At 48.2% G+C, this 27084-nt stretch overlaps 1 protein-coding gene across 1 annotated transcript in view; it reads right to left on the bottom strand.

The window, feature by feature from the left end:
• Nucleotides 1–403: 403 nt before the first annotated feature.
• LOC127053309 (hyaluronidase-4-like) overlaps nt 404–27084 on the bottom strand; it is a 31749-nt gene continuing 5068 nt past the window's right edge. Inside the window, exons 2-4 of the mRNA XM_050957822.1 lie at nt 6953–7961; nt 4459–4548; nt 404–1364 (exon numbers count right to left, since the gene is read on the bottom strand). Coding sequence (XP_050813779.1) covers nt 972–1364; nt 4459–4548; nt 6953–7961 — 1492 coding nt within the window. The 3' untranslated portion in view covers nt 404–971. The remainder of the gene's footprint in view (nt 1365–4458; nt 4549–6952; nt 7962–27084) is intronic.

The raw sequence follows: 27084 nt of genomic DNA, 5'->3' as shown, positions 1-27084 counted from the left end.
AAGAATTCATACGACTCAGACCACCTCAGCCTTTGCTAGTTGGGAGGTACTTTGTGGGAAGAGAGTTTAGGCTCGGCTGTTCAAAGGTGCCTAAGGGAGGTAAATGCCCAAGTTCCCTTGAAATTCAAAGGGAGTTGGGTGGCTGACTGCCCTTGGAAAGTCTCCTCCCTAGTCTCATGGCAGTTCCTAGTGGACAGGAGTCCTCGTCAGTTAGCAGCTTCCCTGCCCATCACCAAGGGGATTGCTCCAAGTTAGGCTGGAAATCATTCCTAGGCAGCTTGCACTTCCAGGCTAGGTGGAGCAGCCAGGGGCCAGGCCTATACGCCACAAACATGATATTCGCATGGAAAATATTTAATTCAAAATAATCAACCCAGACTCTTAAAGAGAGGGAATGCAGCACAACACACACATCCAGGAGTTAAAATAGCACCGGTCACATTGGGAATGCACCTAAAAACAATCTGAGTAGGATAAGTCCACTCTGCATATAAATAGGAAGGACTTTAAATGTTTCTGGTTCTTGAAGAGGCAAAAGTGTGTCCATTTGTAACTCTATTGTAAACAACTAATCCTGACCAATGTGATATTTTAAAAAGGAGCAATATAAAACTGTCCTATGACTGGCTGTGATTAAGGAAGATCTGCACCATACGTATTTTTAAAGCTGGTTCTGTGCTGTAGAAAGTCACTGAACTAAGTGAGGAATGTAATAGCACCCTACAAATATTGCAAAGAAAGCTGGGGAAAATCCACACTACGTGACCCCCGTTGGGGAGGGAGGGGTCAGGTACTGGGGGTCATAGGAGCTGGTGGGATTCACAAATGTCTGGAAACTTTCCAGATCTCTTGCCACCACACAGAACCTGCTGCTGGTTTTTCCTTCTTCCTTGTCATTCCTCTTTCTGGGGTTCATGTCACATCACAGGCTTCACAAATTCACATTGAAAATAATTGGTTGCAAAAGTGGGTCACATGCCCCACATCCACATTGCAGACATCACCATCATGGGGATGCACAAGTCCCATGCCCAGAGCTGGTTGCTGTGACCCCGGGAATTGCAGTGTTCCCCCCTCCAGCCCTGGTAGCAGTGACATGTGAACTCTTGTCTCATCCTATCCCTCTGCTGCGTGGTGAGGGCTCCTTTCACGGACACACGCGGTCCATGGGCGGCTTTGTCCACTCGGATCTGGAAGGAGCTCGCATCCAGGTGCAGGTAGCTGTCCAAATCCATCTTCCTGCGAAGGCAGCGGCCATGGTTGTTGCAGACAAACTGGCTGCAGAGTTTGGTTGCTGTGGTCACGTTGATGATGTAAGGGCCCAAGGTGCCAGTCAGATATTTCTGGATCTTTACACAGTTGGGCTGGAGAAGGAAAATTAAAGCAGTTACTCACCACAGCCAGGCTGTGCTATTCTAGATTCCAAGGCCAAAAGAGACCATTGTGATTAGCTGGTCTGACCACCCACGTAACACAGGCCATAGGACTTCCCTGAATTAATTCTTGCTTCAAGTCCAAAAGCTATGACTGAACTAGACGAGATCTTTTAGAAAAAGCATCCCGGCTTGACTTTAAAACTTCCAGTGCTGGAGAATCCACTTCAACCTTTTGATATGTTTAATTACCCTCCTATTAAAAAATAGTGCCCTATTTCTAGTGTGAATTTGTCTGGCATCAATTTTCAACCATTGGATCTTGTTCTCATTTTGTCTGCTATGTTGAAGAACCCTCTATCAAATTTCTGTTGCCCACGTAGGTACTTATAGACTGTGATCAAGTCACTCCTTAACCTTCTCTGTGATGAGGTCAATAGACTTGAGTCCAGGAGCTCAGTCACTATAAGGCATATTTTCCACTCCTGCAATCATTCTTGCAGCTCTTCTCTAAACCCTCTCCAATTAATCAACGTCTGGCTTGAACTCAGGAGACTAGAACTGGGCACAGGATTCCAGTAGCTGTCCCACTGAGATTACTTCATTGCCAAATAGAAAGGTAATATAACCACCTATTCCTAACCCTTCATCAGTGATGATTTTGTTTTCTTCCAGGTCATTGATAAAAATATTAAATCGTGTAGGGTCAAGAACCACTCTCTGCAGGACCTCATTACATACATACATGCTTGATGATAAATACATTTTGGAACTTGGGAATCAGCAGCCACCCAGCTTTTAATCCATTTAACATGTGCCATGCTGATTTTGTATCGTTCTGATTTCTTAATCAAAATACTATGTGGTACCATGTCAAATGCCTTACAGAAGTCTAAGTATAGAACATCAACTCTATTTATCAGCCAAACTTGTAATACAGTATCAAGTTAATATCCAGTTAGTATGACAAGAGCCATTTTCCATAAACCATGTTGCTTGGCAGTGGTTATATTACCCTCCTTTAAATTCTTTGAGTCCCTTATCAGTTGTTCCAGTACACCGCTACCTCAGTATAATGCCACCCGATATAACACGAGTTTGGATATAACACAGTAAAGGAGTGCTCTGGCAGGGGCGGGGCTGCGCACTCCGGTGGATCAAAGCAAGTTCAGTATAACACAGTTTCACCTATAACGTGGTAAGATTTTTTTTTTGGCTCCCAAGGACAGTGTGATATCGAGGTAGAGGTGTATTTTGATTGGGATCAAATTCAGGGTGACAAGCCTATAATTACTTAGGTCACCCTGTTTTACCCTGAAATAGAGAAACAATGTTAGCTTCTGTCCAGTCTTCTGGAACTTCTCCGGTATTATAAGAGTTATTGAAAATCAACATTAAGGGTCCAGAGAGATCCTGGGCCAGCTCTTTTTAAAAATATTGGGTGCAAATGGGCTGGGCCTGCTGATTTTAAAGATGTCTAGCTTTAGGAGCTGCTGTTTAATAGCCGCCTTCGTTTGGAATGGAAAGTATTCCATAATCATCTGATATCAATACATCATCTGGCTTTTTCTCAAATACCGAACAGACATATTTTTGAATAGTTGTGCTTTTCCTGCATTAATATTGACAGTTCTATCATTTCCACCTAGTAATAGCTGAATACCATTGTTAAGATTTCTTTTGTTTCTGATATATTTAAAAATCTCCTTACTGTCCTTAACTCTACTGGCGATACATTTCCTCTCATTTTTTTGATTCTCTTATCAATTTTCTAAAATGTCTGGCTTCTAATTTACATTAATTGCTATCAACATCCCTTCTTTTTTTTCTATTTGTTATATTAGATCTCTTTTTTTTTTTAAAGCAGTGTATCCTCTCAATTGTGGGATTGAGTAATCCCATTTGAAAAATGTAAATTACTTTTAATCTCTCTCCCCTGGGTTGTTGTTAGTCTGCTAGTAGTAGGTAAAAGATCTCAGCTGGGATCAGGAGCCCCTAGCGATCCCAGCTGAAGCCTCTTGTTGCTACTGGAAAATCAATAACAAACCATTAAGGAGGATGTTAAACAGCAACTACTAAGTTAGACATCTTTAAACCAGCAGCTCTTGATCATTTGCATCTATTGTTGATTTTTAATAAATCTTGGAACAGGGCCAAGCTCCACGGGACTGGAAGAAAGCTACTGTTGTGCCTGTATTTAAGAAGAGTTAATTGGATGATCTGAGTTAGTGTAGACCTGTCAGCCTGACTTTGATCCTGGGCAAAATGGGGGAATGGCCATTGTGTACTTTCATAATAAAGAATTAAAGAGGGGATCAGCATGGGCTTATGGCAAATAGATCATCCCAAGCTAACTTGCCAGGCCCTGCTCTGAAGATTTTAACAGACAAGATAGCTAAAGGCAGTGCTGCTTTCCTCATGTTGCAGAGGGGAAATTGAGGCAAGGAGATCAAGTGACTTGCCCAAAGTCACACGAGATCTCTGTAACTGCCCTGGAAGTTGAAGCCAGCTCTCCTGAGGCCTAGTTCAGTGGATTAAGCAGAACATCAGCTTTCCCTTAATGGGCTGTGGCTCCCTTCACGGCACGCTGTCTGCTCCAATTCCAGGCCAGTGTGCCAGGCTGCAGTTAACCTCCGAGAGCCGTTTGCTTGCCCCTATGATGAGCTGGCAGGGGCTCTAAACAATACTCTAGTGAAAAAATGTCACCTGCCCTCTAGCAACAACTGGTATTTAGCTGGCAGCTGCTGGGTCCCACCTCAGCCTTTAAGTGTAGGGATCATTGGTGCAGGGAGTGCACTTTCACCAGCCTGCTCAGTCCTTGGCTAGTTTGCTGCTACTGCTGGATCTGTCCCATGTCCCCCCTCAAGAACCCCTAGGGCCAGCTCAGCAGTATGTAACAGCAGTGCTCAGGGGGCGGTGTACCTAGCCCCTTGCTGCTAAGGCAGGGAGGAGCTCAGGGGTGTTCATTTGGGGGGCCCCAATCCCAGATGCAGGTGTGCATGCATGCCCTCTGTTCCCCCCCCCCACACACACACACACACACACTCACGCGAACAATGGTAACTCCATGAGTAGCCTTTATTACCCGGTTGCGAGAATATTCCACACCTCCCCAGAGAACGATGCCGTGAGCCCCCATGGCTGCTGCCTGCCCGATCGTGTGCACAAGGTCTGTCTGTAACAAGAGAAACCAGCAGCACAGTGAGAACACCAAGCACAGAAGAGCTGGCTGGGCAGCTGAGAGAGTCTGGTAAAGCCAGGCCTGTGAGCATCCAGCTGACTCAGTTCCTTTCCCTGTTATGTTGCCAAACAGCAACAACAGCCTATGCAGTGGGGTTGCTGCCCAGCAGGTGCTCAGTGCAGGCCCTCCCTGTGGTTGTGATAGCCCCCTTGAGGGCAGGCTATCAGCTCGGCCTCTTCCCTTTCATGGTTCTGAGTGTGAGTCCAAACCACGCTGGGCCCTCAGGGGAGGGAAAGGCAGAATACACCAGGTTGCAGCCCGCAGTGAGTTTTTGCAACCCAGTGCCAGTTGCTGCTGAAGAACGGGGGTTACTAATGGTGCTGCTGTGGGACTGGGCTGCTGTACAGTGTAGAACTGCTCCGGTGGCACAGCCGGCTGTATTCTATATAGAGCCCCCACAGCACCATGAAAACACAACGGGGCTGAGCCAGGGTCCGGGTAAAGTGCTGGGAAATGGAGCATGGGGTAATAGGCGCCTAGCATTGACTCTGTGTGCAGAACACTCTATGGGGGGGGGAGGGGCAGGACAAGTACTTAACGTGAATTTATGGAGGATGAGTGAGCAACAGTGCTGGAAACAGGAGCTGGTTTTCCACAGGACAGGGACAGAGGGGGCAGCAGAGGTGCACAAGGCTTCCTATAGCATCCTGCAGCTGTGCCTGAGCCATGATTTGAAGGGGCTATGAGTAGGGAAGGGGGAGAATAGCTTCCATAGCCCACTCGCTCTGTGGAGTTCCTGTGGCACTGCCACCAGAGGTTCTGACTAAGGCCTGGGCTGAAGGGGGGGGAAAACTAGAAACAGCTTTCGGTTGGTCCCTATCTGCACCAGATTTGAACCAGTAATCTGCTAATCCCCATGAGCATGTTCTTTTGGCTGGTGTAATTAGCAATACCTTGAACCATTCAGAGCTTCCATGCAGATAGCTGTTTGTCCAACGCATGGGGCTTGCCAGATTCAGCTGGAAATCTTGTGAGCCTTGGAAAGCCTGGTTTTGGCTTTTCCACTCTTGGTCCCAGCCAGACACCAACAGCAGAGAGATGCATGAAAGTTAACATGAATCTAACAGTGCTTAAAGGCATCAAACAGCAAGAGAGGCTTGGTGGAAGAGTGGGGTGATGGCTGGCAGAGCAGGGGATCTTATGTTAACTGCCTCGCTTTGACCATCCATCTTTATACTCCCTCCCTCCTCAGCTCTGAAGGACTGACTGTCTGCAGTGTCTGTGAGACAGCAAATGAACAGGGATTGTGGGGGAGCGAATGGAGAATCCTAGATGGACAGGCTGGGTCTACACAGAGGCTACTGTATTTAATCAAACATTTTCACCAATGCTCACCTGGACTTGTGGCAAAACTGCAGTGTAAACAAGCCTGGAACCACTTTTAACACTATTTGAGTAAAAAAAAAAAATGCAGAGAAGCAAAGCTAAGCAAAAGAGTGGTAGAAACAGTCCCAGCCACCAGCTGAACCATGGGAATTTCTGGTGAATTTCTCTAATGCAAGCAGAAAAACTAAGAGCTTGTCTATACTGGCACTTAACAGCGCTGCAACTTTCTCACTCAGTGGTGTGAAACCCCTCTCCCCCTCCCCCCCCCAAGCACAGCAAATTGCAGTGCTGTAAAGTGCCAGTGTAAACCGTGCCCCAGCGCTGGTAGCTACGCCCCTCATTGAGCGCTGTAATGGTGCCAGTGTAGACTAGCCCTTATTTAGGCAGCAGCTCAGGCTTCTGCATTCTCAAGTTCCTAACAGGCAGAGAGCAGTGGTTACCCCCAATCCTGCCAGCTTCACACTGATCCTTTGCGCCGTGCAGATGAGGTGCTATGAAGCATGAGATAAAAGGAGCATTGAGGAAATCCTGCTCCTCTGGAGGGAAGGATTTGCCTTTGTTAGTTCAGTTATGCAAAGGCTTAGGCCAGGCTCATGGGATGGCTGAAATCCTGCTAGCAACTGGTGTTTTGCTAGTTGGAGTCGAGTAGGGATTCATGCCCAAGCCAAGACTGGGAGTTAATCATTAGTGGGAATAGCAGAATTTAAAAAGTATTCCTGACCCCATTGTGGACAGTGGCTGGCATTTAATGTGGGATCAGCTGTGATGAGGTTTCCCCCCAGCCATTCCCCTGTCCCCATCACATGAAGCTAAACTGTTCATACAGAATTAAATGCCTGACGGTCCCCCTCCCACCCTCTCAGGCCTGCCTGATGCACAAAGCAGAGTCACCTGCTCCTTCCCAGCTCCCAGCGCTGTCAGGGCCGAAGGTCCTGGGTTCAGTCCCTGCTGTTGACTAGTCTCAGCGGTTGCTACGCCTAGAGAGTGGGGAGGAGGAGGGGCAGTATCTCACCTGGGTTAGCTCCTTCAGGGTGTAGCTGTAGAAGGGCCGGGCATAAGCAAAGACAGGCAGGGAGTGGTTGACAGAGGGCAGCTGAGCCACGCGCAGAGCTTCGCTTAGCTTGGCCTGCACAAACTTCTTGCCCTGCGGGGAGGCTTTCAACACCTCCTCCATGTAGATGGAGGGGTAGAGCGCCTTGCTCTGCTCCCACAGCCACAGCAGCTTGTTGTTACGCTGCACCTCCACCTGGGGGCAGCCCCCAGTGAAGTTCTCAAAGTCATCCCAGTAATGGTAGTTATAGCATTCGGGGAAGAGGTAGTAGCCCCACCAGCCGCCAGGGCGCAGCAACTGCGCCAGCTTGAGGGTCTCCGCCATGAACCTGGCCGCAGCCGTCTCGAACTCCCACTTAGCCTCCAGCTCCACCTGCTCATCAGGCCAGCGTGGGTTCCTTAGCCTCACCAGCTGGGTGGACATGGTCCGGTAGACATTTTTCTTGTCCCAGTTTCGGATCCACTGGGGCCTCCAGTTCTCCCAATCGATCACAGACAGGCCAGCGAAGGACGCCGAGGGCATGGCTGTAGCAATGTCGCTGGCCATCTTGTCCAGGTGGTCCAGCAGGCTGGTGTTCTGGGGGCAGCCACCGTTGATAGCTACAGGCGGTGTGGTTTTGTTCAGGTAGTAGGGGTATAGACCCAGCTGATCATAGTAGAAGATGGTGATGTTCCCGCCTGTGAAGTCTTCCTGCGCGTTCGCCAGGAGGCTGAAGGAGGCCACACTAAGGGGCACCTCATAGGAAGTCCAGCATCGAGCCGTTGGCGCATTCCAGGCCACCAGAAAGGGCCTGTCTGTCACAATGGGGGGCAAGGATGGCTTCAGGTTATGACTTCTGGGCAGCTCGGGGCACAGGACCAGAAGCAGCAAGATGGTGCGGTGGAGGGGGCACCTGTGTAGCCTGAAGGACAGTAAGCTCCATGCTAGGAGCCTGCCTGAGCTGGGCCTCACTGCAGTTTGCTCCACTCTGCTGTAGGAAGGGTGGAAGAGACAGTCAGTCAGTCCAGGAACGTGGGCAGGAATCCGACAGCTCACCCCGGGCTGGGCCCAGCCAGGGAAGAGAAGGCCAGGCAATCTATACTTCAGCAAACCATCCCTACCTCCAGCCAGGTCTCCTTTCTTCCCCACCACCAGGCACTTAGCTAATGACAGCACATTAGCTCATGGGTGGATGGGGATGCCATCCCAGCCCTCGCAGTCATCTGCTTCTGCTGCTCTTCCTCCCCTTTGAGGAGCTGTACAAATGTATGACCCTTACATCTCTGCTTTCCACCTTCTGTCCCCTGTGCTCCCTCCCCAGTCCCCTTCTGAAGTGCTCCCTTTAGCTCCTCCTCCCACAAATGGACCTTGGCCCAGATCCTCATAGACATTTAGGTGACGAATTCCCATGGGCCCTTCCGCCTTTATTACCTTACTCCCCATCTGCTGCCCTAACTGCCCCATCTCTCCCTCTTGAGGCACACACACTCTCCCTTTGCCTCACCACCCCTGTCTCCTCTTTGATGCCAGCTGCACCCATGCCTGACCCTAATCTTTCACTCTGATTTAGCGTCAGCATCCCAGGGCAAAGGCTACCTCTCTGAGTGCTTGTAAAGCCCTGCAGATGGGGACAGTATTATCAAAAGCACAATACAATCCTGCTCTGGGTTGGCTCTCATGTTTCTGTGTGTCGTTTCTCTTCGCGGGGGTGGGAGCACGGGGGGCTAGTGGCAAAGCATCTGTCTAATCTCAAGCATTACTGTTCTCCTGGGCCTGGAGTGGAAAAAGGGCTCCCCAGGAGAACCCTTATGTTTGCAAATTGCCTCTGCACCACAGGCTGCCCTCCTAATTTGCTAATTTGCAGAGCAATTCAATTTAGATGTGCATGGATGAGTGAGGGATGCTCTTCTTCTGGCGCTGGGGTCATTGATCAGCTTTCAGTGCAATTCACGCAGGCTGCTAAGCGCTAGGCCAGGGGTTGGCAACCTTAGTGGGGTGCTGAGTCTTCATTTATTCACTCTAATTTAAGGTTTCGGGTGCAGTAATACATTTTAACATTTTTAGAAGGTTTTTTTTCTGTAAGTCTATAATATATAACTAAACTATAGTTGTATGTAAAGTAAATAAGGTTTTTAAAATGTTTAAGAAGCTTCATTTACAATTAAATTAAAATGCAGAGCCCCCCAGACCGGTGGCCAGGACCCGGGCAGCGTGAGTGCCACTGAAAATCAACTCATGTGCCGCCTTTGCCTACCCTGTACTAGGCTGTCTCTGCCCTGCCTGCCTCCACGCTATTAAGGCCTTGCTGATCTACTAGAGCAGCAGTCAAACCACCCGCCGACCAGAGTGCTGGTGCCTGCCACCCTACCAGCATTCAGGTGCTTGCTGAGCATAGCCCTGTATCGCCAAGGCTCCGATTAGATCACTAGACACAGGGGCACACCAGCCCCGTAAAGCAAAGGGGTTAGTGGAGTGGGTCCCGCTGGGATGATTCACAATGTACTTTGCAAACCCCATTGATCTGTGTTCTTTACAAACCTCCACCCCCTGTGCAAGGTGCCAAGAGCCCCTCCAGCAGGCTCTGAGGGTCCTCAGCTCTCACCCCAGTCAATGGTAGAGGAGAAGGCCTTTTAGGAGCAGGACCTTAGAGAAGAAAATCTGAGCTCACCTGTATCTAATTTAAGCCTTGTTAGCACAGATTGTGCAGCCTGGTGGTGGAAGCCTCTGCCTTGTTCTGCAGGGGTAGCAAGTTCATATTCTACTAGTGGTAGCCTTTTATTTTAATACGTCATCCATCAGCTCTCCTCCATCCCCCTAGTGTTGGTCCTTGGGACCTGAGTGTGCCAATGCACCCAGGGCTGCTCCATTCCTGCCTTTTCCTGTGAGCCTTCTCTAAGATTATCTCTGCAGGGAGGGTGGTTAGGGGGCAGGAGGGAGAAACTGTCCTGAAGTTTGTTCTCAAAGAGAGAGGCAATTGAGGGCAGGTTTAATATACTTTGCAGTTCTGAAGGCAATTAGCTGAACTGAGGAGGAACCTGCCTGGCTCCCACGAGGCAGGATTTACTCAGCAGAGCAGCAGAGATGATTGGCTCAGGGAGAACAGAGTGAGCAGCTGCCTTAATTAGAATAAAACAGCTGGGGAGCAAGGAGATTCTGACCCTCCAGTTCTGGGCTGGGAATTCCCCTTGCACGGGTGGTGTGGGGCCCATATAACATACGTGTATTCAAGAAACCTAGTAAGCTCTTACGATCTAAACTCCAGCTTTTCCAAAACAAGATTCTGTAGACAAATCTCAGTATCAGCTGGTCAGAAAAAATCACTCCAGAGGAGGAGGAAACAGAAACCGATAGGCAGAAAATTCCAGACTGAAAATGGAGATGGTTAGGACATACATGGAGGAAAGAGCAGAACAACATACCTAGACAGACGTTGGACTAGAACCCCCAGATCAAGAGATGACTAGACCAAGGATAACATGGAAACACCCAATAGAAGCAGAATTGAAAGCTATCAAAATGCCTTGGGAAGAAGCTAACAATGCAGCAGAGCAGCAAAGATAGAAGGCAGTGGGGCAGGCACAGTGTTCTGCATAGAACAGTGAGGCAGAAGAAGATGAGCTGCAGGGACTGGGAGAGGGTGAAGTTGGGGGGGAGGGGGTGTTCTGAGCTCCAGCTGCTGTGGATGGCAGTTGTCAGAGTTTACAAATGTGAAAGTTCCTCCTTGCTGGCCCCTGGGATTCGCAAAGCACAAAGATGGCATGAACCAGCCCAACACAGGGGACACTTATCCGCTGGGATCTGTCCTGCGGTCACTGAATTCATTTTGCCCACGCCAATAAACAGACATCAGCTGGTGATGAGTGACAGTCACTATTGGCTTGTATTCGAACTAGCACCCTAGAGGTGAAAGATTCTATAAGCCAGTTATCTGCCAATCCTCAGAGCTACCAGCTCTCCCTGAAATAGACTCGTGTAGTGAATACATGTAAATATAGCAGAGTCTGAGCCAGCATCCTCAAGCCACATGCTCAGTGCCCGTATCAGCAGAGAGACTTTGCCTTACCCGGATAATGCTTGTGCAAAAGTTGGAAGGACTGTCCTGTTTTTCCCTGGACCAGGATTCCTAGCTGCATGTGCAGGACATCAAAGAGCCATCCGTTTATTCCAGGCACAGTCTGCCTGTGTGACCTCCGCCCCACCCTCTCCCGGATTATTTTGTCTCCCAGCAGAGGGGGACTGGTAGCCCGACACTTTGGCCATGGATAGCACTCTCTGCATGTGACAGGCCCATGGTTCTTGAGCAGCCTCACTACTCCATGAGCAGCCGGAGGTTCCTGCCACTGTGTCAGCAGGCACGACCCCCTTGCCGCTTAATTACAGCATGCAAACTGTAATGGAGCAGCGGCGACTCCTGCAGATGAGACCCAGAACCCCTGGCAGGTTTCTGGTTGAGTTAATGATAGCAGACTAACCATGGCAACCACCTTCTTCCCCCTCTCCAGCCCGCCCCCCTTAGAAAAGCTTTGTGGAAATGTAAGTTAGCTGGGGAGAATGAACTGCTCTGTGACCAGTAGTGCTCTGAGGTGCGGGATACCGATAGTCAGGGCCCTGTTCTTTCCTGTTTTATTCTACTGTAAAGTGAAAGGCCTGATTCTGTGAGGTGCTGGGTGTCCTCCAGCAACCTCAATGCTCAGCAAAGCCAGGAGCAAAACAGGGAGCTCAGCACCCTCAGCCATACACTCACTGCTTCTAAACACCTGCCCAGGAGTGGAACGAGCAGCAGTCAAGGAGGAAAAGCTGCTCTCAGCTGCGCCTGGGGCAGGAGCTCCAGGAGCAGTAACTGTAATGCCAGGGGGATTCGACAGGGGACGAGGGGGGTGGCACAGAACCTTCTTCCCTGAGAAGTGCAGGAGAGGGTACAAAGTGGGGAGAGGTACAAAGAGGAGGCATACACTCCCACAGGAATGGTTATCTGGCCCCACATGGAGGGATACAGGCTAAGACTCACCTGCGTGCCCTTTGAATCTGAAGCATCCTTTAATCTGTGGTGAAATCTGTGGCTCAGGAGTTCAGATCTTTTCACAGAGGTTCAAGAAAAAATACTGGATTTGCCTCTGGAAGGAACTGCCGTCTTTGGTGCTAAGACAGACGAGGTCTTAGAGAAGTTAAAGACCCCAAGAACTACAGCGTTAAAGGAGGTTCAATCATCTCCTCAAAGGAAGGCCACAAGGAGCAATTTCAGCAACTAGCTTTCAGGCGTGGCTACCGGCAGAAACCCAAGCAGTCTGGGAAGGCTTCACATACCCCTCAAAGGAGGCAAAGATCTCTCTCTTGGTTTTGCTTGACTCAGTGACAAGTGGTGCTAGACCAGGGTTTTGGAATATGCCAGAGGATCCCAAATCAGTTATAAAAGATTTAGATCCTCACCTTTGATAGGTGGAGATGCTCAAATGGAAGGTTGCTACAGTAAAGCTGTATTTTTGGAGAGATTCTATTCTATTCCTTAATGTTCCCTCATCACCAAAGTGTCTGAGCCCTTCCAGTAGTGCATTAAGTGACATGACTCATATATGGTTTTCTCTTCTTCCTTTCTCTTCATTCCTTCCCAACTATAAGTCCAATTTAATATGAACAAACAAACTGCCTTTAAAACAATCCAAACCACCCAAAATTTTATATACCACAATTCATCCTGAGGGAGACTATATCTGGAAAGGTTGGGACAAAACTCAGACAAGACATTTTTGAGATGCTGAGACTACAGATTTCACCATTCAGAACATTTTTCCAATGGCTTTGTGTCTCATTGTCTCTCTCAATGTACAACCATCAGACTGGATTTAGTCCGATGTCCTTTGTTAGGAGAAATGCTTTGGACTGGTTTTGCGGGGGAGGTAACAATTATTTTGGCGCTATCACATAGAGTGTTGTCATGAACCCTGGGCCTCAAACCTTGGTATGCAGGATCAGCCCTCTCCACCCCTCCACTTGGCAGCCTGCTGATAACTGCTTACTTAGGACTCATCAACCCGAGTCTGAGGCTCCACCCCGAGATCCTATTGGCAGAGTCCCTGAGCAGTTGATTGGCCTGCTGGCCCTACTTAAGTCAGAAGCAGGAACAGGAATCTGTCTGAACAACTAGGGTCCACCCTGCTCCTGCTCCCTGAGCTTGACTTCCTGACATCCCACCCTAGCCCAACTCCGGTTACCGACCTGTGGTTCTGATCTCAAGTTTGTCTCCTACTTCTGACCTGCTGGTAGCCTGAATCAGCAGACTCTTGACTCCTGTCTCATGACTGTGGACTCCAGCTCTGACCACTAGGTCTGGCTGCACATGACCCAGCTGTGACAGGTGTCTTCACTGCAGAGTTAGCCTAGGTGTCTGGCCCCCAGGTAGACTGAGCACCTAAGTTAGCCTAGCCCAGGTGTGAGCAGCCACACTGCAAAGTTGAATCTGAATTACTGTGTTCTGTATATTATGCTCTCACTGATAGAGCTGGGTGGGAAATGGTTTTCCTGATTCACAAGAATTTGAAAAATATTCCCCTTCTGAACTGGGACAGGAAGTCAAAATCTTGAAAATGTTCCTGAACAGAAACCCTGAAAAAAATGTTGGTTTGGGTCTTTTAAAATGTTTCATTTTGATAACTTTGAAATGTTTTGTTTCAGTTAAAAATATAACTAAAATTAACTAAAAGTTCAAAAGGTATGTCTTTTTGAACCCAAAGTCAGAATGTTTCCTTCCAAAACTGTTGACATGGGCTATTTTGACATTCCCCAATCTACCTTCCCTTATCAAATAAATCATTGAAAATAGCATGATCCTGCGAGAAGTTTCAGTTTTGATGAATTTGCATTTTTGACACAATTTCTTTTTATAAAAAAATTCCTGACCCAGCTCTACTCACTGGTCCCCACTCCCCTCTGTGCACTGCTAGGTCTTATGGGATACACCCCCAGGGTTCTGTGTGCTGCAGAAATCTGAACTGCTGCATGAGTCTTTCCCAGTGAATTGTGGGAGAACTTGTCTGTCCTTCTGGGTACATGGGGGAAATTTTGGAAGACGATCAGCACTCACGTAATTTAGCCTGCTTCCTCGTTGCAATGCTGGTGGACTACCTGCCCAAGTGGAAAAAGAACCCAGGCTCTAACCCATACCCCAGCTGTGCTAGCTAGTCAGGGTTGAAAGCACCACTAAACTCAGGTGAGTTTTTTTGTGTCAGGAGGTGGGGTTGAAGGGCAACACCTGGGTAAGACATATCCATACATTCCAGAACACCTGTATTATATACACTCATCACTTTGATGCATGCTTATCTAGGCATCACTATCACTTTGTAAAGTGTCCATGGCCAGAGGTGTCTGGCCACGGTAGTGGGTTGGTGTGATCCAACCTCACCCATCGATCACATGGGCTCATTAAGATATCAGTACTTTTGGGGTCACGAATGAGATGGACCTATGTGATGGATGGATACTGCTGTCTCTTTCTGGGTGTTTATGTTATTAGTATGGTGCTTCTGGGGGAGCAGAGTTAGGGTTGTTTGGGTGACTGCAGGCCTGTACTTTGGAATGTTGTAAAGCAAGCTCTTCTCTTGGATTCTCAAGGCACTCATCTCACACATGTGAGTTTGAGAAGAGAACAGTGTTCTCTAAAGGGCATTTTGGATGCAGGAACAGATTCTTTCCCCCTAAAGGCCAGACATAAAAGATTTTTGCCTGGGATTATATTACAAATGCACAAAATGACCCTCAAACTCTCCCATTTTCCAGTGGGAAATTCCCAACTCCTCTGCCATTGCTCCATGCACATCTCTTACAGGAATAGCTCCAACCTCAACCTAACAGCAGCGGCAGCTGAAGCGTTTGGGGCCATTGGTGTATGGTTTTTAAGGAGACAGCTGCACGAAAACTCTGGAATACCATCATCCACTAACAACCTCTGTGCTTTTCACCACCACATCCATCCCTCTGGATGAGCTTCTTTAGACGTTTTTCCCAGGGAAAAACACAGATTTGAATACTACACATGCTCTACACACCAGCATGAACAGCCAGGTCCTGCACTACTCCGCAGAATTTTGTTCCATGCAAGTGTACAAAGGAAACCACAAATATCTCATCCCTTTAAAAATTATTTCTCTTTCATTCTTATTTCACGCCTTTCCTTTCCTGCCCTTTACTGTACACCTACTCCCCAGCTTCTTCCATACAGGGTGGAAAGAACAAAAATGATTCAAAAGAAAATTGCTATCTGCTAATTAGATTATTGTATGAAAAAACAAAACTACAGAGCTGTTGTTTTAACAATAATTGCTCAAGTTTAGAGGGACGTATGATTTTCCTGGTTTAAAAAAAAATCAACATTAAATATTTCTTGTGTCCGTGAAAGATATTCAGGACCAGAATCTGAGCTTATTTAAAACCTGGTGTGAATCAGGAGAAAGGGCACAGAAATTAATGGAGTTACATGGATATAAAATGGGAATCAGATCAGAATCTGGTCCCCAGAAGACACATGTTTAAGCATAAGTTGCTTAAATGTAGCAAGAAAACAACATTATTTGCACATCAAGTAATAATTTTTTAAAAAACAGTTGTCCCTGATTTTTTGCTATGCCGTCACTTTGGTGATCAATAAAAAGCTGTTTGTAGCCAGAAATGTATCTGCAATTCCTATGGGGGAGGAAGTCATACATAGGTCAGGAAGCTATGGCCAGAGTGTCATCATATATTTAGCAAATGATAATGGAAACCGCACTGGGAGGGGGGAAAAATCTATAGAGGAACGGAAAATGCATTGCCTAGTCCAGGAACTTATGGCATGTTCAAAACCAGGGAAGAGAAAGAGACAGTTTAGAGGAGAGGATGGTAATCTCCCTGGCTCCCCCTTTGCGCTCTAGATCACTGCTTACTCCACCACTGATCTATGCAGCTAATTTCCCCAGCCCCTTCTCGCTACACTGTATATCTTATTTTCAATTTCTCCTGGCTCTTAAACTCACTTACTGTGCACTGCACTTGTACAGAGAGCAGTGGCAGCGTGGAAATTGCCTCTACCTGCCGGATGTGTGTGCATATGAGAAAGAGAGAGAGAGTCGCAGAAACATCCTGGGTCATTGCAAAACTTGCACCTCTTTCTCACCCTTCCTCGCCCCCAGCTGATGGATGGGGTAATATCCCTCTCCCATCTTATTCTCAGCTGCCCTGGGTCCAGGAGCTGGAAGAGAACTGCTGCTGCTGTGCGAGCTCCGACAGGTGAATCCTGAAGGTTTTAAGCACAGCCTTCACTCCCTTGCCTTCGAAGAAAAGCAATGTAATAAAATAACCTAGCAGGAAAATGAACGGAGAGAAAGAAAGAGAGAGAGATGGATTCACCTACCAGAGGGGTTTTGCAGCCATGGCCGTGAGCTTGTCCCTTCGCCCTCTTTTTCCTCCCAGCAGTGCCCTGACCACTTTAATGTGCTGCCCTTCAATTTTTTTTAGTTTTTTTTTTTTTTTTTTTTTAAGGCTGAGACCTGGAATATCAGGGCACCTGCTAACCCAGCTTCCAGGGTGGGTCCACTCTGGCTTGCATTGATTTCCCAGCTCCCAGGCTGCCCAAGGTAGTTCAGTGCCTCTCGCCTGCACCACTTTCAGATGCATTTGCAGATGAGTTTTGCGCTGAGAGCCACTAAGTAGGTGATGCTAAGACCATCAGAACTGCAGGGGAGGGGGTCTACCTGTGGCTGCCCACCCCTGCCTTTGAAGTGGTACAATCCATGTCTGTGTGCTTGCTGGAACAGCTATGTTTATGAGTACCTTCTCCAGGCTATCCTCATGTTTGACTGTGGTGTGTGTGCTCATTCAGTTGCATAGAGACTCCACTACGATCAACTCATTCAGGCCCTGGTTGGCAGACGGGGAAAGAAGACTGTTGGAAGAGACCCTCCCACTCGCATGCCTGGGACTGAGATTAGGTTGGTACGCAAGAGTCTTGATAGGTTAAAAAACAGAGGGAACCAATGCTCAGTCTATACACTCTAGGTCAGGGTGGCCAACCTGAGCCAGAATTTACCAAAGTACATTGCCAAAGAGCCACAGTAATATGTCAGCAGCCCCACATCAGCTCCCCCGCCCCACTCCCAGCGCCTCCCACCCACTGGCAGCCCCTCTGGCACCTCTTGATCAGCTGTTTCGTGGCATGCAGGAGGTTCAGGGCAGTGGGGGGAGAGGAGCGAGGGCACGGGAGGCTCAGGGGAGGGGGCAGGAAGGGGTGGAGTGGGGGCAGGGCCTGTGGCAGAGCCAGGGGTTGAGCAGTGAGCATCTCACAGCACATTGGAAAGTTGGCGCCTGTAGCTCCAGCCCCGGAGTCGGTGCCTACACAAGAAGCCACATATTAACTTCTGAAAAGCCACATGTGGTTCTGGAGCCACAGGTTGGCCACTCCTGCTCTAGGTGCTTGGCAGGTTTTGGACACATTCTAGATGGTAAGGGGGTTTCAAATAGTCTGGCTTGACCGTGATAAGTGATTCTGACTGGCCTGGGTCTCTGGATATCGGCTCCCAGGGACCCCAGATCAAATGGGCTCTGTTTCCAAGTTTATTTCTAATGATGAGCCAGCCAGCCCCACTAACAGGAATGAAAAGCAGTGACATTGCATTTCTGTCTCTGCTGACACTGGTGGAGCTGACTCCAGGCTCACCTGGGGAGCTGATATTTCAGTAGGACGGTTCTGTTTGGACACAGTCCCTTTTCAGCGTAGAACCAGGCACTGTCAGAACAAAGTGTATGAGATCATTTAAAGCTGAGCTGCTCTAGCTAGGGAATCTGGGGCTTTTCTCTGCATTGTCTCCAGAGTGTGCAGATCCCTTCAAGCCAGGGGATAACAGCTAAGCTGGTTCTTTGTGAATGACTCTGTGCGTGGCTGGGGCTCACATGCTCCTGGCTTGCCCATTGATGCTACATGTTCATTCACACACCCTGCTAATGAGCTCCTGCCCATTCCCTCCCTTTATGCTGCAGGGAGTTGGTGTGAGGGTCTAGTGGACTGGAGTGCTGACACCTCAGCACTGGCCTATTTTGTTTGTGCCAGTCCGTTAACTCTCCTTGCTATTGAGGGATTTCAGAGAGGCCCTTGAAGCACAGCAGGCTGGTAACAACCATCAGTTGCTACAGAACTGGGCTGGATTTGAAATGTGGCCTAGTGATGAAATCCTCGGTAGCCCATTGCCAATCTCTTGAGCCATCAAGCTGAAGGACGTACCCTGCTCTTTAAGGCACAGTCCATGGCACAGAGCTATGTTGTAGGATCCCTGGCAGATATTTTTCAGGATGCCTCTCAGAACTTCCCAGCACATAAGGGGAAGGAGCAGGGGATCCAGTAGGGGTGCAACATCTTACTCCAGGGTGCCATGCAGGGGTGGGGAGGCCATAGCTGCACTGCCATCTGATCTATTTGAGGCACCATGCAGCGGCTGTGGCCCCTGCTCTCCCCACTGTGCAGTTACCCTTAGCCCTCCCAAGACTCACACAGGGTGTGAGGGGAAAGCTCCTTGGCCCAGAGCCTGAAAAGTATTCCAGTGAACTTAATGGAAGTGAGGAGACTAAATTCCTTTGAGGATCTGGGCTCTTATGCCTCCTGGAGCCTCCAGCTGCATGGCCTCCTATGGGCCAGGCATTGTCCTTCCCCCATGCTGGACTGCCATCCTCACAGATGCCCCTGTGTTTGCTGGCCATGACTTAACGCCCCCTTTCTGAACAGGGACACTTGGGTTTTACATCATGTTTGAAACAAAGAAGTGCTTAGCTGGGTTATGACCCAAACGTTACAGACTCTCACTTGCTTTCCCCCATGGACACGGGTGAGTTACTTTGTGCTCCTCGGTGGGGCTGGGCAGTGCAAATAGACTAGTTTGACACGCGTGTTTGTTCCCAGTCAGGTTCAGTGTGATGATCTGGCTCTCACACACTAGCACAACATTGCATTCAGGTTGCGACCGCTGCAGGGGAACATTTCAGTCCACACCAAATAAATCTGCTTCTTCTAAAAATATAAATGATTGGAAGCATTTCTGCTGGACTTAAGCCACGTCATACTTTGCTTTTACTGCCCCTAAATCTGGGGCCTAAATTGAGCTGGCACTGTCTCTTAAATGGAAGTCCCGGGAATATATAACTATGCCATGTTCATCAGCGCTGTGCCAGATGAGAGCATGAGTTGCTGCCACTTGACACAAGTTTAAATAATGAAGTGCTCTATTTAGCTTACATGAGTGTCTTTGTATAGTATGGCCTTCTCCCTCCCTGCCAAGGAAATGCTGTGAAATGACAAGGCAGAGGATAACTGTCTCTGGTGGTTCCCGACAACATCCACCTAAACTCTGATGATGATCAGAGAGGCAACCACTCTACAGGGTCTCTCCAACTAGCTTCATCCAGTGACACATGGCGTGCCCATCACCAACAATGGCATGGAATGGGTTGGCTTTTGTGGGTTACAGTAGTTTGCCAGCCACTAAGTCAGAATCTTCATTGTGCCAAGAGGGGCATTCGCTGGAAGTCAGCAGCGCAGGATAATGTTGGTCAGTGAGGTGGGAAAGAATTTGTCCCTGCTGGGAGTTGAACTGTGGATCCAGTGTTGAGCCAAAGGAGAATGTCCATAAGCTGACGGCGGCTCCAGCATTAATATCCCCCAAGTCTTCAGCTACTTGAGGGCAAGGCAATGACAACGCTTCCAGGAAAATCAGACCCCAAGAGGAGCAAGCCAGGAATTAACACCATTAGCATAAGCTGTGTTCAATTGTACAGTTATCTACCAATGTATGAGTGATGCACATCATCCATCGGTCCTGCCCTCCAGCATGTCGGGGTTCCCACTGTAAGAGAGACAATAACACCTTTGTCCAGAAAGCCTTCACAGTTTAGTGGGGGAAAAGGAAAGGGAGTGGGAGGTGGGAAGCTGTAGATGTAGCCTCAGAAGCAAGAAAGAAGAGATCTACACCACATCTGTGGGAAGCCATCTCTTGAAACTCACACAGGACAGCCCCACCTGCTGGGCTTCATTTCACAATCTAGCGCCATCCAAACAAGAGCGATTTGCTCTCTCCCCTGGGCACCAGGGTGCCCTCATGTTAATTAAACAAAACAAAATCTAACAAGCTTTTTCTGGGAGGAACGTATGGTAAGAGCACTAGGCCCATGCACCCCTTAGTGTCTCCAATGTCTGACCCACCTATAATGCTAACCCTGCAAATCCCCCCTGACATAGACAGTGCATGAACAACCCACTGCACTTTACCCGATGGCCTCTGATGGTTTAACCTACTAAAATTCAAATATCTTCCTGGCCTTAAGGAGTTAAGGGAGGGAAGCAAGTAAGTTCAGCTCTATTTGATTTAAAGATAGCTCTGACTGAAATGTGGGCAGCAGAACTGAAGCCCTTTGATTATTGTCAGACCCAGTTTGGCCTAAACCCTGTCATGCTGTCCCAGTTGCTAAAGGGTTAACAGGGAGATGAGCTGCCTCTTCCACTGGGGCTGAGTAGTGGCTCTGCAACAGCTGGGATCATTAAAAAGGCTGCAGGGCAGCAGTGGCTGAGGAACTACTGAAATCAGGGCCCTTTAGCAATGAACTATGGGAAGCTAACCAGGGAACTGGACCTTCAGAGGCGGATGCTCACAGAGTAAGTCTGGGAAACAGCCTGCTGGACAGGTGTGGTCAGAGGCAGGCAGGCACTGGGAAAAACTGGTTCCAACTTCTTCATGCAGGGTCCCCAAGGAGTGGTTGAGCCTGGGTTCCCCAGCAGAGTAGTGGGGCCCGAACCCCAAGAGGTGGAGTCTATTGACCTTTTGCTAAGGTTACTGGGCTCCTGACCTACCAGACTCTTTGCTGCCCTGAGTTGGAAGACAGAGACTACAGTATTAACCACCTGGTTGGAGGCATAGCAAAGAACTACCAGCCATGGATTAAATAGTGATTGGCTAAATAAAGGGGAAACTCGGCCATCACCATGCTCAACAACAAGGGGCTACCAGAGGCTGACAGCAGCCCCAGACAGACCCCAGTTCATGCCAATTAAAAATGATGGCCTGCTCTGCATAGCCTCTCCACCATGGAGAACAGAGAGGAGCAATGTCTTGCAAAACCCAGCCGTTGGTCTCAGAGCAGCTCTGCAGCATGCTTCCATCCCCACATCTTGGTCCAGCAGCAGCCCCTCTGTTCTCACTCTGACTGCTTGCAGGTTAGGGTGTGGAGAGGGCTTGCAAAGGCCAGACATGAGGGTTGGCTGCGCTCTGCACCATCATCCTCCCTTATACCTGGGGGGATTTCACAGTGGAATATCAGCTGTATCAGCCCATTGAAGTCCATGGGAGTCTCTCTGTTGACTTGGATGGGGATTTGACCAGCAGTGTTATCAGAGGGGTGCTACTGTCCCACCATCAGTAAGGCTGAGACTCGCTTACTGTTTAACAGATGCTATTTCAAAGCGCTCCACGTGCTCAGTCAGTGTCCTGTCAGTTGCTGTACCCTCTGGGGAGCGAGGGTAGGGAGAGTGTTCAGAACTCAAGGTAACTTGAGTAAGGGGTTCCCAAAACAGAACCTTAAAACATGTCAAACAAATGTTTATGGTTCTTAACATTTTTGGTTCACATCCAATCATGGCTCTGCTGCCTCACTCTCAAAACTTGGATAGCAGCACCCTGTGGTGACCGATCTCAGCTCAGGTCTGGCACCCACTGCCCCTTTGAAGAAGCAACATTTAAAAGATTATTCTAGCAGATGGCTTGAGCCAAGCTGATGAGCCAAAGAAAGTCACTTGGTGCTTACAGCAGGACTGGCGCTCTGGTACAAGCCAGTGTGTTTGCCAGTTGCCTGACATCAGAATAAGTGGTTGGCTCAAGGTGATGTGCTGTGGTTTTGAACCCACCCAGTATCCATGTGCTCTGAGTCTGAGCCCTGCCCTTAGCAGCTCTCTGAGAACATTGTGAACATTAGTTGCTCTGTACCTGCCTTCTACAAAACTTGCCTCTTGCAAGTTTAGCCCTAAGGTCAAAGCTTCTATTGAGACCTGATATCTCAAAGTGCCCTGCAAGCCACATTATTATTCAAATTTCATTTTGGAAATACTGTTAGGGAAAACAGCATTAATTAAATAGATAGAAGATGAAAGGCTCTAGCGAGCAGCAGCATTAGGGCAATGTAATCATGCTGCCTGCTCCTCACTCCTGTCCTGAACAGTGGGACTGGGTGTGATCAAAGAAAAGCAAGTAGTTGTGATTCTCATCAATATCTGCATGATCAAAGGGGTTGCTGAGCATCAAGAAAGGCACCCATAATGAAAGACCTATTCTAGGGGTGGGTATGTGGGCAATATTGACTGTTGTCAGTCAAAACACTAACATGTTCATCATGAAAAGTAAATAGGTTTCTGGAGCAATTCATCCAGTCCACACAAACCAAGGTGTCTTAGTGATTGGCATCTTTTAGAGGAAGGGCATGCTAGTGCACCTGGGCTTATTACCTGCTGCCCTACTAGGCCTAAGGGACAGCACCTGAGCCTTTTAAAGGGGGAGAAACTGTGGGGAGTAAGAAGATTCCTGCAGGGCCCTGAGGCAGCAGAGGAAAGACATCAAGGGGGAAAGCCTATGGAGAAGGCCATGCTCCAGGCAAGTGGTGTCGGGAGAAAGACAGACCCTCAGGGAGGAGGGGCTGGGACCAGCTGAGACTGGGATGAAGACTTGGTAAGTTTGAGATTTATTTTGCAAGACTGTGCAGGACTTAATCAAGTGGATGCCAGCAGGGGAATAGTCTGAATATCTGGACTGTTTGGCCTTTGTAAGGGTCCCTGAGTGAAGGGGAAACTGAAGCCAGCCTTGGCAGAACCATACTGGCCAGAAGGGGGTGCTACAGGGCAGGCATGCCCTTTGATGTAAGTGTTCACAACTATCAATTTCACTCTTCAAAGTACTGTATTTTTTGTTAGTTGTGTGGCCTTTTTAAAGCAGTCATAGCAAACAGCAAATAATTAGACACAGCCCTCTGCCCAGCCCCCGCAAACAGCCACAGAAAAATCAAGCTGTGCACAAGCTGCACTAAACCTTAAATATACTTTGACCCAAAAGACTGGATTGCTGGAGAATTTTTCACCCCTGTTAAGGTTACACCCAAATTTCCATTTTAACTGGGGTATGCTACTGCCCCACATAACATTGATGTGTAACACTGGGGTAAGGGGTAAGGTTAGGGATGCAAGCTGAAGCCCTTTAGTCAAAGGGTTCCCAAGATGCAAGCCCTCCCCCCATTAAATTAAATAAAGATAGTGCTATAAAATCCACATACAGAGGAAGATTGTCTTGAAAACTGGTATGCCACAGCTGGGGCTGGGATAGTGTTTGGGGTGAAAATTTGGGGTCATTAAATCAAAGGGTTCTCATTACTCAGTTCCCCACATTTGAGCATCTTTTAATTTTCTAATGGCTCTGTAATTCACATCTGTCATAAGATCACCTTGGAGACTGCTGTGCCTAACAGGGGCAAACTTGTAGTCATTTGGGCAAGCGTGTCCTCAGATTCAGCTCCCCAGTGAGCAGCTGATTTTTACCCACAGATTGCTCTAGACCCCAGTTACAGTACAGGCCAGCCTCCTACAACTCTATTTCCTGGCTTTTGGAGGTTTGAGTATAGGTGCACTTGATGTGCTGGAAGGCTATGAGATGGATTATGGGTTTATGGGGCCCTGGGCCGGAGCAAGTGGGAGCCCCCTCCTCACCCCTTCCATCTGCAGTCCCCTCTTCACCCCCTTGTTGCTCCTGCCCAGGGGTGGGGTTGGGGTCTGGGGGCTTGCCCTGCTCGCTGGCAGGCATGCTGGGCGAGCAGAACAAGGCAAGCCTCCGTGCCCCGACCCTGCTGCCCAGGAGGAGTGCTGAGTGGAGTGGGTTGGGGTGCATCCATTTTTCCAGGCCCCCCCCTAATTGGCCATGGCCCCAGGGCACAGGTCCCATTAGCCTAGTTGCTACAAGGCCCAGCTGGTCCACCAAAACTCTGCATAAAACCATGGCTTGGGGAAGTGAACGTTCGTTTTGATCACTTTGAAACTGATTTAGCGACTACCTCCTGGAGAGGTGGGTTAACTACAGCGAATGGGAAAACCCTGTGGCTGCTGTAGGAAGCAGCACAGCTCCAGTGCCATAGATGTAGGATGAGAAAGCAGGAGACAAATAAAAAGAGGGGAATCTGGTTTTTAAGTCACTCATGATTTTGGGGAAGGGGTGACTGATCTGCTTCTCAAACTTTTGAATCCTCCTGTAACTGCTTTGTACTTCACTAGAAAGCAATTTTTGGGCCCCTAATGATGAGCCAGATAATAAATATGTAGGTGCATGAATGGCAATGCATTTCCATGGGAGTGGACCCCCACTCTCCCCCCGGCAGGGCTGGGGGTGGGAGATGTGGCTTCAGGAAGGAGAACTTCCAGTCCAGTTGTGGTTCTCTTGTCTCCCCAGGACTGGGGAGGGATGGAGACTTACTAGGAACTCTGAACCATGGGCCGTTTTCTGATATTAAAGCAGATCTTGGAGAGCACAGTTATGCAAAACATTTCTAGAGGGAGAGAGTAATTTCCTCAGTCAATTGCAGCCAACAATATTCTGCTGCCTTTGTGAGCCAGCGATTCCCTTTGTAATGGAGATCTCTTAACAGATGTCTGGAAATGCAGCTGTCTAGGGAGTTAGTTTCACATAATAGCAGAGCAAGACTGTAGCCAAGTGCTCTCTGCCAGGAGTGAGGCATAAATCTGCCAGGTGATCAGGCTGCAGCAGAACAAGGAAAGCACCCAGCAAAGAAGAGGCATGTCAAGTAGAGTCAGGACCTCTGGGTTGTCTTCCCAGCTCTGCCATCGTCTTGCTGCTCTTCCCCTTGCAGTGCCTTAGTTTCACCAGCAGCACTGTGGGGCTAATTGCGGTGACAAATGCAGCTTTTCTGTCTGAATGTTGCCTTTGATTTCAGGCCTCAAGGATTCGCTCCCCTCCCCTCTTAGGTGTCCCTTGAAGTTTGGTTTCCAATGAATCCACAATCTCATGTCAGCGGCCTGCCTATGGAAACAGTCAATGTATTGTAGAGATGTAAAGCCATAAATCAGCTGGTGTTAGCTGGGAACTGGGTCCAGCTAGCTGAGCTGTGCTAAATTCAGCAACAGATTTACCTGCCTTTATCCTCTCCCATATAGGTCTCAGCCTTTGTCACCGCCAGGGTGGATTCTGGTCGTAAGCTGTATTTGGCTAGATCCTGGAAGCTTAGGCAAATGCCATCCCTTCTTACCTGGGCAGACTGGCATGAGTATAAACTCCCAGGACTTTGTGCTACTTATTAGCTGCCAACATACTTCTATGTTCAATGTGAGGTGCATGAATGGACAGAGATAGTCGATAGTCTGTGGGCCAAATCTGGACTGTTTGATGCTGTTAAACAGACTCTAAAATCTTTTTATTTACTTATCATTGTTGTTCGTTTTTTATTTTTTCCAGAGTCTGGGTGGCCCTTAGTACTCCTCCATTAAATATGTCAGTGATGTGGTGGTGGTTTAACTATCAGAGGGTGGACATAGGGTAATAGATGCAACTGGGTTTTTTTAAAGAGTTGATAGCTAGGAGAGTGATAGATTATATGTGTTTGCGGGGAGTGGCAGGGGAAAAAAAGAGTTCAAAAAGTCTTTTAGCAGCTGCCACATAGTAACTACTTTTGGTGACTAATGATCCAGGCCAAATCTGCACAGTCCCCATAGCCACTCAGCCAATAGAGAGAGATTCTTGAACCTAACCCTGTGGCAAAGAGGGGCACTTATCGCAGGTCAATGCCAATTCCTAGAAGAACCTTTCCTGGAAGGATCTTTGTGCATGGCACTGTGCTCTGGTTTATTGAGTTGGATTTAAATCCAGCTTTTCCAGCTACAGTAACCTTTGAGGTTTGGGGTAGTTATAACTGGAGAAGTTTTCAGGTTCATTCACATCTTGACGTTCTCCATTCTATAGATGCTAAAGGTATCTTATAGTTGCAATTAGTCATCTGCATCTGGCCCATGCCAGCTGACTCGGGCTGCGGGGCTGTTTCGTTTCAGTATAGACATCTGGGCTCAGCAGGAGCCCAGGCTTTAGGACCTTGTGAAGTGGGAGGCTCTCCCCACAATGTGGTCATAATAGTACAAGATGAGGGTCTGATCCAGCACTGGCTGAAGTCAATAGAAATAGATATGAAACAGGCTTGACTTAGGTGGGCATTAGGTTTCTTAAATGGTTTTGGCTATTGTATGTCCAAGTGTTTAGTATCAAAGAGGCACTTACAGGACAGTTCCCACCTATTTTTCTTTACTATGTGCCAAAGTAATATCTCATGATGACATATCATTAAGCAACAATGCTATGTCCCCACCCCTAAAATAAATTCAGGAGCCAGTGTTTGCAGAACAAGGGGTGAGTCAAACCCTTGGAAACTGAGCCCAGCACAGAGAAGTGGCACAGAAAAAATTGGTTTGTTTTTTTCAAACAAAGCAAAACTTGACTGAAACCACCCAGATTCATGCTGACCCACAAATGGGCCAGGCTTCTCCTGCAAGTCAGGCCACATGCATTCACGACAGGTCCTGAGACCTTGGCAAACCTGCCCCAAGTTACAGGTTTGTACTGAAAGCATCCTCCCAGCTCCACTGACGTCAGAGTTATTCTGGATTTACACCCGTTCAACTGAGTCTAGGCTGACCAGACAGCAAATGTGAAAAATTGGGATGGGGGTGGGGGGTAATAGGAACCTATATAAGAAAAATCCCAAAGTCCCAAAATCGGGACTGTCCCTATAAAATCAGGACATCTGGTCACCCTGAGTCAAGTCTACACTAGAAAAGCATTGCAGGTAAGCTTAGTAGCAACTTAAATATAAGCACTACCTTTGACTTACAATTGTTGGTTAAGAACTGATTTAGAATCTGGTCAGTGAGGTGCATATAAACATACATCCAGCTATCGAATGAGTAATTATTTCTCATCATGCATAGGCTACAACAAAGCGTTCTGTGCAGAGAGGAACAGCTGGGAGACCTTGACAAGTTTTGCATCTGAGCTAATTCAAAATTTCATATGCAATCA

The sequence above is a fragment of the Gopherus flavomarginatus genome, chromosome 6, assembly GCF_025201925.1.
Source record: "Gopherus flavomarginatus isolate rGopFla2 chromosome 6, rGopFla2.mat.asm, whole genome shotgun sequence".
Lineage (NCBI taxonomy): Eukaryota > Metazoa > Chordata > Testudines > Testudinidae > Gopherus > Gopherus flavomarginatus.
This window is presented reverse-complemented; position numbering and strand designations above follow the sequence as displayed.